Below are 14,113 nucleotides of genomic sequence, written 5' to 3' on the forward strand. Positions count from 1 at the left end.
TAGATTTAGGTGAGCTTATTGGTTTGTAATTGGATTTCATATAGAGGTTCCTAATTAATCCTAGTTGAGATCATCCATCCTCCTGTAGAGATGAAGATATTGGTTTAGCACTCAATATCTCAGTGAAGATATTTCTGAGTTGTTACAATTCGCTTTTAGTAGTGCAAGAGAAGAAATGTCTTGGGATTTTTCTAGACCAGTTTCTCACCATGCTTTGTTAAGTTATCGATCTGTAAGTGAGTTGAATTACGTTTCAGGTTTGTTGGTTTTTGCTTTTATTTCTTCATGTCTTGGCTGAAGGCTTTGCCGATGTTAATGTTTTATTAATGACTGTTGAATGAGGTCTGTTTTGAATTGACTTTAATTGACTGAGCGTTCTACCCTGGTGGGTGCCTATGTGTCTGTAAATTTGCACTCTGTTAAACCTTGTTTTTACAAGTGTTTTATTTATATACCTTTCAGTTCAAAATTTGAACCTGTGTCTTAGCCACACCTCGTGTAAACAGATGAATGCTGCATTGCTAACTAGACCTAGCTAATAGAACTCAAATTCTTTTAGGAAGCTACGTTCACTAATATAGTGTGTCAGCAACACCATATGGTTAACAGTGCTGCCGATCTATAATGGCACTGCTGCCTGTGGAGAAAAACTAGTTTGTCTTTCTTGTAATTTAGTTCTGATTAGTTGCTGCCATCTCATACATAAGACTTGGCTTTAGGAGTACAGCAGCAAAAAATCTTGCTAGTATATATATTCGGAATATACATATACACACATTCCGAATCTAACTACAGACACATTATTTTACCATTTAATGAGTTTTTATTTATATTCCTTTTTTTATTCATCAACTTAGGAATCTTCTTCCATACAGAATTGTTATATTTATTTCAAGAAAATGTTCTCACTTGTTCAAATAATTTGGTGGTAATGAGGGGTTGGAATACATCTGAGTGACTAAAGAGTACAGGGGTGTCTTGATGGATGGTGACACCTAGAGTCTAGATTAATTATGAGCAGCAAAAAAATGGGCATCAATTGCTGCATTATTTTGACCAAAAATAAAAGAACTCTAGGTTTTGTTTTTCATTGCCAATCCATCTAGAGACCAAAACTCTACCTACCCACTTACCTATCTATCTACCTACCTACGAACCTACCTTCTTTGCTATACCAACCAATCTTTATTTATGTGTCTTACCCACCTACTAGATATCCCCTACATCCAGCACATTTTGCAGCATTTCCTGGTGATACAGTGGGGCTGATGTGCATGGTGGTTATTGTTACTTTGCATGTGTAGTTTGCATGTTGTATAGTATAACACATAGAGTAGATCTGACAAATTGGAATTGATCATCTGAATAATATGTGTGGAAAAGTGAAGATATATGGCGGTGTTTGGTATACTGAATCATGATGAAAACCTATCCATTAAAAGAAAGGGTTAATTGGGTGTTGTGCTGTTAAGGAATGCTCATGCTAATAGGTACTTAATTCTTGAATTATAGACAAGAAATATCTATGACATTTTTTAAACCTCTCTAGAATGAAACTACGATGCCTTATCCTAAATTCAACAATAAAGTATATCATGCTATGAAATTGAAGCTTACAAATTGTATTATTTTTATGAGATACAGGGACAATTGTTTAGTTAGAACAAATAGACCACAAAATCTATGGGGTGTGTATTTTGCATTACCAGAATTCCCAGTGCAGTTCATTATCCATTTATGTAATGATGATTATTGGAAAATGCTATATATTTATAACACATTTGTGAGTGTTTTTATAAAACTCAAACATTTTTCTTGAAAGTGATTCATTGAGAGATATTCTGATGAAGTTGGTGCACAGATTTCTGCTAAGAAAAAGGGGGCAATAGGGGTGAGGGAGGGAGGCCATACTAATTCCCTTTTATGTTTCACAATATTACCTTTTGATTTGGTTCAGTGCATGTTTGTGATGGTAATTATTTTTTCATGCATAACTGATTTTGTGATTCAAGAAAATATGTGCCAATTGTGAAAAAAATTATTGTAGGGAGTGTGACTCCCAAAATGTCTCCTTTTCTTATTTTTTTAAATATATATAAAAAAATGTACAAGTACAAAACTTTCAGTGAAAAAATATGTTAAGCTCCTGTGAAAAATTCATAGAAAGCTACATTCTGTGTAATTTAGACAAAATTGATCATGATGCTTAGCAAAATGCTACTCTTCAAATTTGATTCACAATTGGTACTAAATGGTGGAGGTGCTGACATTTTACTATGATCACCATTTATTTTTCACATGAAGGTTATCTGTCTGTGCAAGCCTGCATGTTAGCACTTATTTTTTGTTTTGATTTATTCCAGTATACCTTGTAGAATTGTTGTTGTAATAACTGAATGTGATATACATATCATCATATCCTGCATCCTTTCTATCTTTAGTTTCAGCATATATATATTTATTCACGCAAATAGTATCAGTGCCTGGCATGTGATATGTGTTTTTGTCATGCTGTTGTACCGTGGCTTTCCGTATATTTAGTTTTGGTGACATTCTTCTTTTTCTGCCCGACTCCAGATGTCCCCATCCCTACTCCATCCCCCCACACCACACAACCCACGCCTCCTGCAGGTAGCGACCAGCCAGTCGCGCAGGGGCAGCCCCCCTCAGCCCCCAGGGAGCTCAAGGCCGTCATGGTGGGCATTCGCTTCATTACATTGAAGTGGAAAGAACCTCAGGAGACTGGAGAGGGACCAATATATTATGCCGTCTATTGGAAAGCCCAAGGATCTGATAGGTAAGATCATTGTTGCTTTTAAAGTATAAAGTGTAAGGTTTCAATTTATATGAGAAAATAACAGTTTCAAAAGTAAGTATTACAGTACTTTTGAAACTGCTCCAGGATAATATGTATGGTATAATGGTAAGTTCATTGACCCTATGTACACAAACGTTAAAAATTATCATCAGGGATGTTACAAGATTTGAGAACTAAGCTGACATACATGGATATGAGTAATGTTTGGTAAGTCGGTGTTTGCTGGGTCTAAAAAACAACTTCTTAATATTGAATGTATTTGTATGTTGCAGAGAGAGAGTCATGAATACTACCTCCACTGATGCTAACGTCCAGCTTCTGAAGCCTGCCACCAGGTACACCTTCCGTGTGTTAGCAGCCAACAGCCATGGCTCGGGAGATGCACAAACATTACAGCTCACCACCCAGCCTGAAGGTCAGTACTGGGATATGGCTGAGATATGAATTTTGGTGTCATATATAGTGAAAGATACAGAAAAAATAATAATTTCTATCTGTTAGTGGACTGGTAGATTACCAGTCACCTGAGAAATGCTGTACTTAGCTTCCAGAAAACTGTTGAGTAGATACTTTCAATTTTGATTTTGTAGAATTCACCATTGGAATTCATTCAATAAATCACCCTGCACTTTTCTCTTCTCCAGTGCATGTTCCAACTCAAGTACGAGACCTCACAGCAATGGCGCTCTCTACAAGAGAACTCCAGATCACATGGTCACCGCCCAATAAGACCAATGGGAACATCCGAGAGTACAAGATCCACTACTATAAGGCAATGGATACCCACGAGATGGCTGTGGTAGTTCCTGGTAGTACCACCTCATACACTCTCGCTAACCTGCGTCCCTACACAGAGTGTTTCTTCAGGGTTGTGGCATTTAACCAGAATGGTCCTGGGATGAGCACTGATGAGGTGTCAGCAAGGACTTTCTCTGCAGGTACACTGGAATAGTTGTATCAGATATAATATACTGCCTGGAATGGAAAAATATTGTCCACTTGTTATGTATTTATGTTTGTGTGGATATGACCACCAGTTTTTACAATTTGTGGATTGTATAGAGAATTGACATCTTACTAAATGTTGTTTCTGTACATGTGTAAAAGTTTATCAGTATGGTTCTGCTTTATCTTATTTACAAATTGATTCTTCTCTAATATAATCATTTAATGATAATATAATATATTATTAATATAATATATAATCATTTTCCATATTTAAAAGTATGCTGTTAAATTTTGTTGTTTGAAACTACATAAGGTTGTTGAGGATGCATTAACATATTATTCTTTGGCTACAGCACCATCAGGCCCACCACAAAATGTTACAGTGGAACCAAGCACATCAAATGTAAGTACGCAGTTAAAAGAAAAAAGTATATCTAAGATTTCAGCATTCTTCATTTGTGTATTAATTTCATATTTTACATTAGGTCTACCAGTAGTATAAGTTAATGAGTTTTGGTTAAAGGTATTTCCAGTCTAAGTTCAACTAAGAGATGCAAAGTAAAGTTTGATTTTCTGAGTGTATTATAAATTCACCATTACAGAAATACCATGGCATACCTTGATGCAGAAGTACATTACATTAATAACATAAATGTCTTATTGTTCCAGAGCATCCTGATACAGTGGGAGCCCCCTTACAGTGATGAACGCAATGGGCTGATCACAGGCTACAAGATTAAGTATCGCCAACGAGGCCAGTCTGGCAAGGCACACACCATTATGACAGATGGTGACAGACGGCTTTATTCTGTAACAGGTAATTTTTTTTTTAAATAAAATTTGATGTTTTGAATTAAACCCTGTTGCAGATCAAAGGTTCTTTACTTAATCCAACTAGCTGATGCATCTAGCCCATAAACATTCATACTGTGTTGAAACCAGCATTACATATATATAGTTGATACAAGTTCTGGTAAAATATAAATTGGGTAACTGTGTAGCTCAATTATGTTTTTCCTGTCATTTCAGGTTTGGCCCGTGATACCACATACAGCATCAGAGTGGCAGCTGTAAACACCAATGGAACAGGTCCACACACACCATGGACTTCAGTTAAAACCTATGAATCTGACTTAGACGGTGAGTAAACCACAAAGAATAAGAAGAATTATTATTACGCAAGACTTGGGTAAATGCAGATGATTGATTTGAATTCAATTTATTAAAGAAAACAAAATTATTTGACACACCAAAGCACAAAGGCTGGTGTAAAGTTCATTATTTTACATGTTTTGTCCTCAGAATCTCGTGAACCTGGTATACCCAGTTCCCTGACCGTGCGGCCCTTCACAGACAGAATGGTCGTCCACTGGACCCCTCCTGTGCAGGACAATGTGATGATCCGAGGTTATAGGATTGGCTATGGCGTCGGAGTACCCGATGTCTACCAGGTCGATGTGTCTGCTAATGAAAGACTGTACACCATCAAAAATCTCAGTAAGTTTGTGCCATGAATGTAAAGAAGGCAGGTATACTATTGTTAGACAATTCTAGGCTGCATTTGTGTTAGCTTGAGGATTTTCAAGATGTTTTTATTCTGGTACTAATGACTTAGCATTATAAAATTATATCTGACAGCAGAGTCAAAATAAAATGAACTGAACAACATGTTTTGTTTCAGTCAGTCAAAACATTTCCTTGGTGGTTGTTTGTTTTAAAGCTGAAGTCAAATGAAAAAAAAGTCATCTTTTTGTATTTTCTTTCAGGACCATCATCTGAGTATGTTGTAAGTTTGAGGGCCTTCAACCACAAAGGAGTAGGAAGAGAAAGACTGCAGACTGGAACTACAAGAGATGAGTCAAGTGAGTAGACAATCAACAAATTAGCTCTCAATAGTTTCATCTAAATGCTTAAGTCAATGAAAACAAGTTCCATCCAAATTCTTAAGGAAATATAAAGAGTTTTTTTTTTTTTTTATTCAAAATTGGTTAAAAAGGGGAATTGTAAAAATCCGAAATGAGACTTTGACACATTGGATTTATGAACAAATTCAGGGCACTCCTTGACAAGGTTTCATCTCTTTTAACAATTATCAAATGACAAAATAACTTGTATCTCCAGGTGCAGAAAACACCACACCAATGATCCCTCCAGTTGGTGTGAAGGTCACCATCATCTCATCATCCTCTGTCATGGTAACATGGACAGACACCACCTTGGGTGGGAACCAGAGAACTAGTGACCATCGCTATTACACCATCAAATACATACCAGCCACTGGTAGTAACAGGAGGGAAAAGTATGTCAACTCCACGGAGCTGAACAAGAAGATTGAAGATCTGAAGCCGGCCACAATGTACGAGTTTGCCGTGAAGGTGATCAATGCAAGAAGACAGAGTCACTGGAGTTTGACTGTGGTGAACACTACAAAGGAAGCAGGTAAGGATAATTGTCTCTTGGCTTCACCTAAGTCACTGGTATATGATAAAGATTTATAAGGAAAATGAGTCTTCTTCAAATATTCTCAGGTTTCTCAGTGAAAGCTTTTAATTAGTTTGACTGTAAATAGTTGTTTATCAAATGGGGAAAGTGTTGTTTATTACCTGGAAATTCTCTTCTCCTTGCCAGCTCCAGCCACTGCCCCACGTGACCTCACTCCAGTGCCACTTCCAGTCAGTAAGAAAGGACCCACATGTAATATTATGTTGAACTGGCAGCCTCCCAAGATACCCAATGGGAAGATCACAGGTACTGGGGTCAACAAAGACAATTCTAGGCTGCTGTTATCATTATAATGGCTTGTTTACATAAATAATTTGTTTGAAATAAGATAACATTTTCATTATAAGATAATGATACGTCTTAAACATAGATAAACTGTAGAATTATTTTTAAACAATCCTATATTATTATTATTATTATTATTATTATTATTATTATTATTATTATCTTCCAGGATACTTAGTGTTCTATACTACGGATGCCACTCAGAAGGACAGGGACTGGGTGGTAGAAGGTGTTCTGGGGGAGAAACTGTCCATTACCATCAAAGGCCTGACACCACACACAACATACTACTTCAAGGTGCAGGCCAGAAACAGCAAAGGTTATGGCCCTATGTCATCCACAGTTATCTACAGGACACCCAGAGGTATGGAATACCTTTATATCATATATAGTATGTCTCTTAACTGTAAAAAGGGTTATTCTGTTCAGAGTCAATTTTGCTCGTCAGCAACAGATTTTGTCTTTGGGTTTATGCATGCCATTGGCATTCAAAAATTGTCTTGTATATGATCATGGATTGCACTCATTGCCTAGTGTACACATGTATATAAAATTGGTTGATATGTTGTGGTAAAAAGAAACACAGGCTGTACTGGAATGTATGCATCTCTGTGGAAGGAGTTGCTTGATGTGTGAAATACTTCAAAAGGATTTTACAGACATGATAGTAGAAGTACTGTACCCATCTAATATTAGCATGAAATAGAAGCCCTTCTCATCTTGTGAATTACAATGCAATGTCAGCAGTAAATGGAACTGCCTTTGCTGTATTAAAACTGAAAACTGTTACACAAACATTCCTGTGGCTCTCTTTCAGCTGATGGTACAGGTGGTGGCCCCATTGATACCCCAGAGTATGACCCTAACACCCCAGGAGGAAAGTTGGGTCACCCAGGTATTGATGGACATGATATGGTCAATGTAATAATAGATGGCGCCAAAGAGATAGGTATGATAAAACTTCCCTCTTTACTCTGAGTTTTCAGATAGTATTGGTGAAAAAGTAAAACGCCATTTGTTTAAGAAGCATATTCCACTACTTCAAGACCAGTCATATTTTTCAGCCTAGTAGGTTGCCCTTAGAGCGTCCTAAACATTTAAAACTTTGGAAAATAAATAGTAAGCAATTTTAAAACATTGTCTGATTGATCATCTCTGGAGGCTTAAAGACCTTCAGCTCATTTCAGTTAGATATGTTTTTTTTTTCTGTTAACTTATAATGGAAATGTTTTTTCAGCAAATAATGAAGAGGAGGCTGAGAAGAACAAAGGTGGTATAAGCCAAAATGCCATGTGGATCATCATTGCCTCCTGTGTCTGTGGTGTCATCATTGTCACTGTCATCGCTATTGTTGTCATTGTGTGCAGGAGGAAGAGCCCTGGAGAAAGAAGAAGGTCTGTGACATTTTAAAAGATTTTTAGCTAAACAAGATATTTGGAATTAGATAAGATTATTTCTTCAATTATGCTTAAAAAAGGTAAAACTCTCAGAATAGCAATGATTAAAAGTACATAGGTTTATTTCTGTGATGCTACTAAAAGCATAGAACTATTTGGCCTGCTACAGTAAAAAACATATAGGTATAAGGGATGAGCATGTCTTTTCATCCAGTAAGAAAACTTATTAAAATTTTAGGGCGACTCGCTCTTTAGATATAAGTTTATAATAAACAGGAAAGAAACCTTCTGAATTTATGATATATTATTCATATCAAAATATTTTCTATTCCAAGGTCTGGCTACCATCCATCCAGCAAGAGTAAAGGTCCAGGACCAAAGGACCTCAAGCCACCAGATTTGTGGATTCACCATGATTTGGAATTGAAGAGTATGGACAAAAACAGTGACCATGAGACATCCATGACTATGACTCCTATACCCAGGAGCTCTCAGGAAAAACTGGATGATGGTAACAATTTGTTATTGGTTCAATAATTTTTTTTTTTTTTTTTTTTTTTATGTATATATGTAACAGTCAATCGTCTTTTAATAAAAATGACATCTCCCCAAAAGATTCTAAGAGGTTTTTAGCAAATTTCAATTTGCTTTTTAGATCAAAATCAATTCGAGACCACTGTTAATGACGAAAGGTACAGGAGAATGCCCAGACACAGGCCTATAATGATCCCAGTTGATTCACAGCCTGCTCCTCCCAGAGAACGTAAGTAGCCCCACGTATATCTATTTGTCTATTAGTAAACCATCGTCTCTAGAATAGTGGAATGCTTGTGCTGTATATTGATACAATGTTGTATTAGTATATATCCTCACATTGTCTACTTTCTCAAAACACACTTACGTACATTGTATAGTGGAGTGTTCTCTATAGTGCTTTCACGTAAAGCTACAGATTATTTGTTTATTCATCATTTTGTGACTTTTTGGTTGTCGTATGTATGACTATTGTAATATGCTAAAGATTAAATAAATACTATGATTTTTCATATCGCATGGATAAGAGTACTGTGAAGTGTTCAGTGTTGCCTGTGCCACTAAACCATTTACCTGAGCACTGTTAAGAATGAAATATCAAATCTCACAGCCGAGATTGTGCGTGCAGTATCCTGGTTGAATAAACCCCCAAAACCTGGGCTCAGTATATCACAAAGCTTTGGTTGGGTGTGTGTATATACAGGTTGATATATATATATATATATATATATATATATATATATATATATATATATATATATCAACCTGTATCACCCTTCCCAGTGCACAGGATTGATTGTGTTGTTATGTTTTAGCCATAGCCACTGCCACTGCCCTTCCCAATGGCCATGTGCATACTCCATCTGACCGCGACGTCCCCACAAGACCTGTCTACCCCAGAACTCAATATAACATGACACCCAGGGTATATGCAGGGGACGTGTCACAACCTGGTTCAGGTAAATGGAAGTGACTTAATTGTCAGTATGCACAGGAAATGTTAAGTGGATTTTATGCCAAATTATGATGTATTGGTGTTGAACTTAAAACATGTTTCACTCTATGATCTTTATTTTCTAAAGTTTAGATGTTGATATGCATGTCATGGCATGAGTGTGCATGGAAAGTGTTGTCACATGCATTTCATTCTACTAATGTATTTCAGAGAAAATATTGAAATGCATCTACCTGTTTTAGTACCAAGTTCAGCATATTGATGAGAACAAATTAACTGTGACTGCATATGTCCATTTAGATAGACCAAAGTTTGCATTTGTGTTGCATGATTTTTTATCCAGCATAGTGCTTTTGCCATTTAGTATTAACTGAATCTTGCAACATTAAGAATAATAAGAAAATAATACCACATTTTCATAAGACCTTCCCAAGATTTTTGCATTCACAGTGTGTTTTCAAACATTGGATAACATCAGCTTTCTCTTGTTATTGCATGCAATTGTGTAGACATTGAAGAGATGCAGCCATTGATGGGAGGTACGTTAGATCGCAGAAAAATGTCATCAATGCAGAGCTTACAGCGCGACCAGCAAGGAGGCAGTGCATATACTCGTAAGATAGCACTCTTGTCTGAAAATTCCATCTGGAGTCTCTTTCCTGTTGGCCTGACATACTTATCCTTCAAGACAATGGATCTTGAAACCTACACAGCTCTCATATGAAAACTTATATCTATTGATTTTCATATTTAATGTATTGTGTCTTACATTTGTGATTTTCCAAAGAAAGAGACTACCATCACTGAGATTATGCCCCTGTGATTTTTCATGGTTGCGGAATCTTTGGTGTTTGAATACTAACACTTAATCTTTGTGCTAGTTGGTGTTTTCCCCTGACATAATAGAAATGTTACAAACCCTAGAAATGTAGTTATGATTTTGGTTATAGATATTTGTTTGAAGACATGTCCTGATTGCTGCATTTCTGCTGCACATGTAATATTCAAAACTACCCATGTCAAAATAATATTTTTGCATAATGCAGTATTAAAGAGGAAAGTTATGCGTTGTTTTTTTCCCCTTCACAAAACCAATACCATTTGAGTCTGCAGATAATGCCATTTACCTCAACTAGTAAATACCTGGTTGACATGGAATTTGACATTTTCTACAAAATTTTCTACACATTCTGTGATATAAAGTATTAGCCGTTTTCATTAATTCAAAACTAATATTAGTGCCAAAACTGTGAGAGAGGGGGCTCTGATTAATTTATTCTTCCCTCTGAAATAGTAGTTAGGTTAAGGTTTAACCTGAAATTTTCCTCGCAAATTAACATTGACTGTATTGTTTAACTTAATTACTAACTAAATTCAGTCTCCTATTATTTCAAGGAGTTACATACCTTTGTAGTTTGTTGATTGATAGTCCAGAGTTTTTGTGGTTGAAACAGCTCAAGAGTTTCCCTTTATTGTTGTCGTATGGTATAAAAATGCTAAAAAAGACTGAACTTTTTTTCTAATACCTTTCTAATTCAATCCATAAAGATGGCAAATGATTATGCATAATATTAAGCAAAATTATTTTTGAGACAGATATATCAGTACTGTAGCTACCTGTAAGAAAACTCTGGACTGCACAGAAATAGCTGTTGAAGTTAGTCTTTTCTGCATACTTTGAAATAACTGTTTAACATAACAGGTCAAGTAGAGAAGGGAGAGTGTTTCTTGCTGTTTTTATTGTTGATCTTACTAACTCTTTCACATTGCTCTTTGATTGTTGCAGGGCCACAATCTCCAGATTCATCTTATAACCAACCGCCTGTACCATATGATCAACTGCATCTACACAGCACCACTACACCTACTGCTGCTGAAAGCAGTAACAGCCTTCCACAACGCACCCCTAATCCTCTTAAAAGTTTCTCTGTCCCAGGCCCCCCTCGGCACCAGGGGGCCCCAGGCTCACCTCCAGCACCTAAGCAACTAGGTATGCTGTCCCCCCTGTCTCAGTATTGTCATCCCCATAGAATTGTGAATATATCTCAGTAAAAAGTTCACCCTGTAATACGTTGTGGTTACTAGTGCCAAATAATGAGAAAATTATACACTGGATTTGGTTGATGTTGTACAATATGTAAACTGCTGTAGCTGCACCCCATAGCACATGATTAGATGCGCATGCTATAAAAAACATTCACACTTGGTCACACCCCCTCCACCCTATTATCTTCATTTACAAAGTCATATCATTGTCATTGAATATTATGTATTTTTTCTTATGCATGATTATTGTCTTGTATTAAACTTCTCCAAAAAAATTAGTCATGTCATTTGCCCAGTGTGCTGTTTTCATTGGATTCCTGTCGTCTTTTAACACAATAAAGTGCATTTTGATTTATTTGGGATAACTTTAATGCACCATTTGAAATAATCTGAATCATTGAGAAAGAAGATTGCCAAAAGCGTTTGCCCTGTATGTTTTTATTATCTCACAGCATCCTCAATGTGTGCTTTTAGTACATTGTTCAAATGTATGTTGCTTGTTTAGTGTCATGTAATTAATCTTCGTAGTTATAGATAGCATCAGTAGTTGTGTGTACCTACCCCTGTCTGCTGTTCCTTGACAACCCATGCCTCATTATATCTTTAACCTTCTTAATATCTTTGCTCTTGTTTTTTATTTTCATGAATACTGTTTTGTATACATGTACATTCTAATAATTATATAAATAGAATTTGATACCCTGTGCTTATTACCTCATAGAAGGCAGAGTGATTATTTAATGACTGGCAATATTTAGTTTAATACAAAATATAAGAATCATGGACTTTTTAGCAATCTAGATCACAAGATAGTGACACAGTAGCCATTTAAGATTCCACTTTGCTGTGTTAACCTTATACTGCTTCCTTCATCTGCAGTAGTCAAACCACAGCAACCCACAAGTCCGTACAAGAAGCAGCCAACAGTAACAGTGAGTGCGATGAAGTCGAGAACACCAATGCCTGTGGTCACACCTAAAGCTCCAGATTTACTCAAAACTTCTGGGGATCAGGTAGGCAAAGCCGTGCATATCATGCAATTTTCTTGAAAATTGGTTAAAAGAAAAAAAAAATAAATAGTAATAAATAAATAGTAATAAATAAACAAGTAATGATAATTGCAATGGAATTGTCAAAACTATTAGGGAATCTTTTTTTTGTGACAACAAGAGCTTTTGGTCATTAATCTTCATTCAACTTTCAATTTTCTAATATAATTGCTAAAATGTTCTCATCTGCTTTTCAGAAAATATGCAGCACAGAAGAACTTTCACAAGAGATGGCAAACTTAGAAGGACTCATGAAGGACTTAAATGCAATCACACAGCAAGAGTTTGAATGCTGAAAAGGAACAAAAGTGTACTTTCTGTATATATATATACCACATGACCTGGGATGTGTCACATTTACTGAACATGTAGATAAAATACAAACATCTCACTACTTAGTTTTGGCAATCGGCATGAGGGAATAAGGAACAAAGTAGAACTTGAGTTTCGAAGAGAAGTGGACATGTATGTTTAGGGACAAAGACAAATGTCCATATCAGATGGGTCACCAATGAGAGCATAAAATGGAATCTTCAGTGTGAGAAAAAAAAAGTGGTCTGGGACAAGTGCAAAAAAAGGGGAAATAGAAAGGAAAGGAAAGTCACTGCCTTCTGAATATAATGCTGTATATAATGCTTGATGCCTTAGGTCATGATCTTTGTACATTAATTCTGAACTACTGTAAATAACATGTATGCATCAGTGGGCTGTTTCAAAGCCATCTTATAGAAGGAAGACTGAAGTCACATATCACCCATCGATTATATCACAGCTTTTATATTTGTATAGTAATGATACCAATATTGGACTCTTTTTTTCAGTCACACAGCTAAATGTATATGTTTAATGTAGAGACCTTAAGATGGGTTTCTTAAGGTTTATGTCATTTTTTGCTACTCTTGTTCCATATCAGTTGTGCTGTCTAAATAAACTGCTGTAGACTCTTTTCTATTCTGATATTTACAACACATTTTAAGTATCATGATTGTAAATAAATTGTGTACACAGCAGTGCTTATCAGCATATAGTGTGTTGCTATTCTATATCGATTTTTTGTACAAAATTTATTACCCTATGTCACTATGTTGATGTAATTTATGATTAAGAAAATTTCATTTACCAGAAACTTCATTTTATTTGAACAAAAACAAGCATGCAAATTATTTAATGTCAGAGGGATAAATATTATCTACCATTCGGAACTGTATCTGATTATATGAGATGTATATGTACAGTTTCAACATTTTATAAAAGCTGTAATTATGTAGTTGCATTTTGCAGTCATTTACAAGCAATATGATTGTATTTTAGCAATTAGAACAGTCAGATATGGAAGCTATAAGAATGACTTGGAAATTGTTTATTTTCTTTCATCAATTTCCTTTGCAAACATGAAATTTGGAATCTTTTTACTGTTTGTTGATTCATAAACATGAGGTTCTTCTTCAGGTTCCCATACAGTGAAGGGTCATACTTCAAGTCATTTTTTTCTCCAAATTATGACATAGAAATAAAAGATTTACTAAAATCATTGTGTCAGTTTTCTTTTTCACCAAAACAGATTTTTAACAAAAACTTT

The 14,113-nt window shown here is 35.8% G+C and overlaps 1 protein-coding gene across 4 annotated transcripts in view; it reads left to right on the plus strand.

Annotated features, from left to right (window-relative positions):
• LOC106157033 (neogenin) overlaps positions 1-14,062 on the plus strand; it is a 41,706-nt gene extending 27,644 nt beyond the window's left edge. For 2 of the 4 annotated variants that reach the window (XM_013532498.2, XM_087007099.1), the window contains exons 8-27: positions 2,578-2,797; positions 3,091-3,233; positions 3,463-3,756; positions 4,120-4,169; positions 4,436-4,583; positions 4,796-4,906; positions 5,069-5,263; positions 5,533-5,628; positions 5,888-6,205; positions 6,395-6,514; positions 6,723-6,917; positions 7,371-7,502; positions 7,791-7,947; positions 8,286-8,461; positions 8,606-8,713; positions 9,300-9,443; positions 9,949-10,053; positions 11,226-11,429; positions 12,365-12,498; positions 12,732-14,062. In XM_013532498.2, the coding sequence (XP_013387952.2) occupies positions 2,578-2,797; positions 3,091-3,233; positions 3,463-3,756; positions 4,120-4,169; positions 4,436-4,583; positions 4,796-4,906; positions 5,069-5,263; positions 5,533-5,628; positions 5,888-6,205; positions 6,395-6,514; positions 6,723-6,917; positions 7,371-7,502; positions 7,791-7,947; positions 8,286-8,461; positions 8,606-8,713; positions 9,300-9,443; positions 9,949-10,053; positions 11,226-11,429; positions 12,365-12,498; positions 12,732-12,830 (3,149 nt within the window). In that variant the 3' untranslated portion in view covers positions 12,831-14,062. The remainder of the gene's footprint in view (positions 1-2,577; positions 2,798-3,090; positions 3,234-3,462; positions 3,757-4,119; positions 4,170-4,435; positions 4,584-4,795; positions 4,907-5,068; positions 5,264-5,532; positions 5,629-5,887; positions 6,206-6,394; positions 6,515-6,722; positions 6,918-7,370; positions 7,503-7,790; positions 7,948-8,285; positions 8,462-8,605; positions 8,714-9,299; positions 9,444-9,948; positions 10,054-11,225; positions 11,430-12,364; positions 12,499-12,731) is intronic. The other 2 variants (XM_013532501.2, XM_013532502.2) reach the window with 2 other exon arrangements.
• Positions 14,063-14,113: the final 51 nt, after the last annotated feature.

This window comes from Lingula anatina, chromosome 2, assembly GCF_051362555.1.
Source record: "Lingula anatina isolate TDL-2025a chromosome 2, LinAna3.0, whole genome shotgun sequence".
Classification (NCBI taxonomy): domain Eukaryota; kingdom Metazoa; phylum Brachiopoda; class Lingulata; order Lingulida; family Lingulidae; genus Lingula; species Lingula anatina.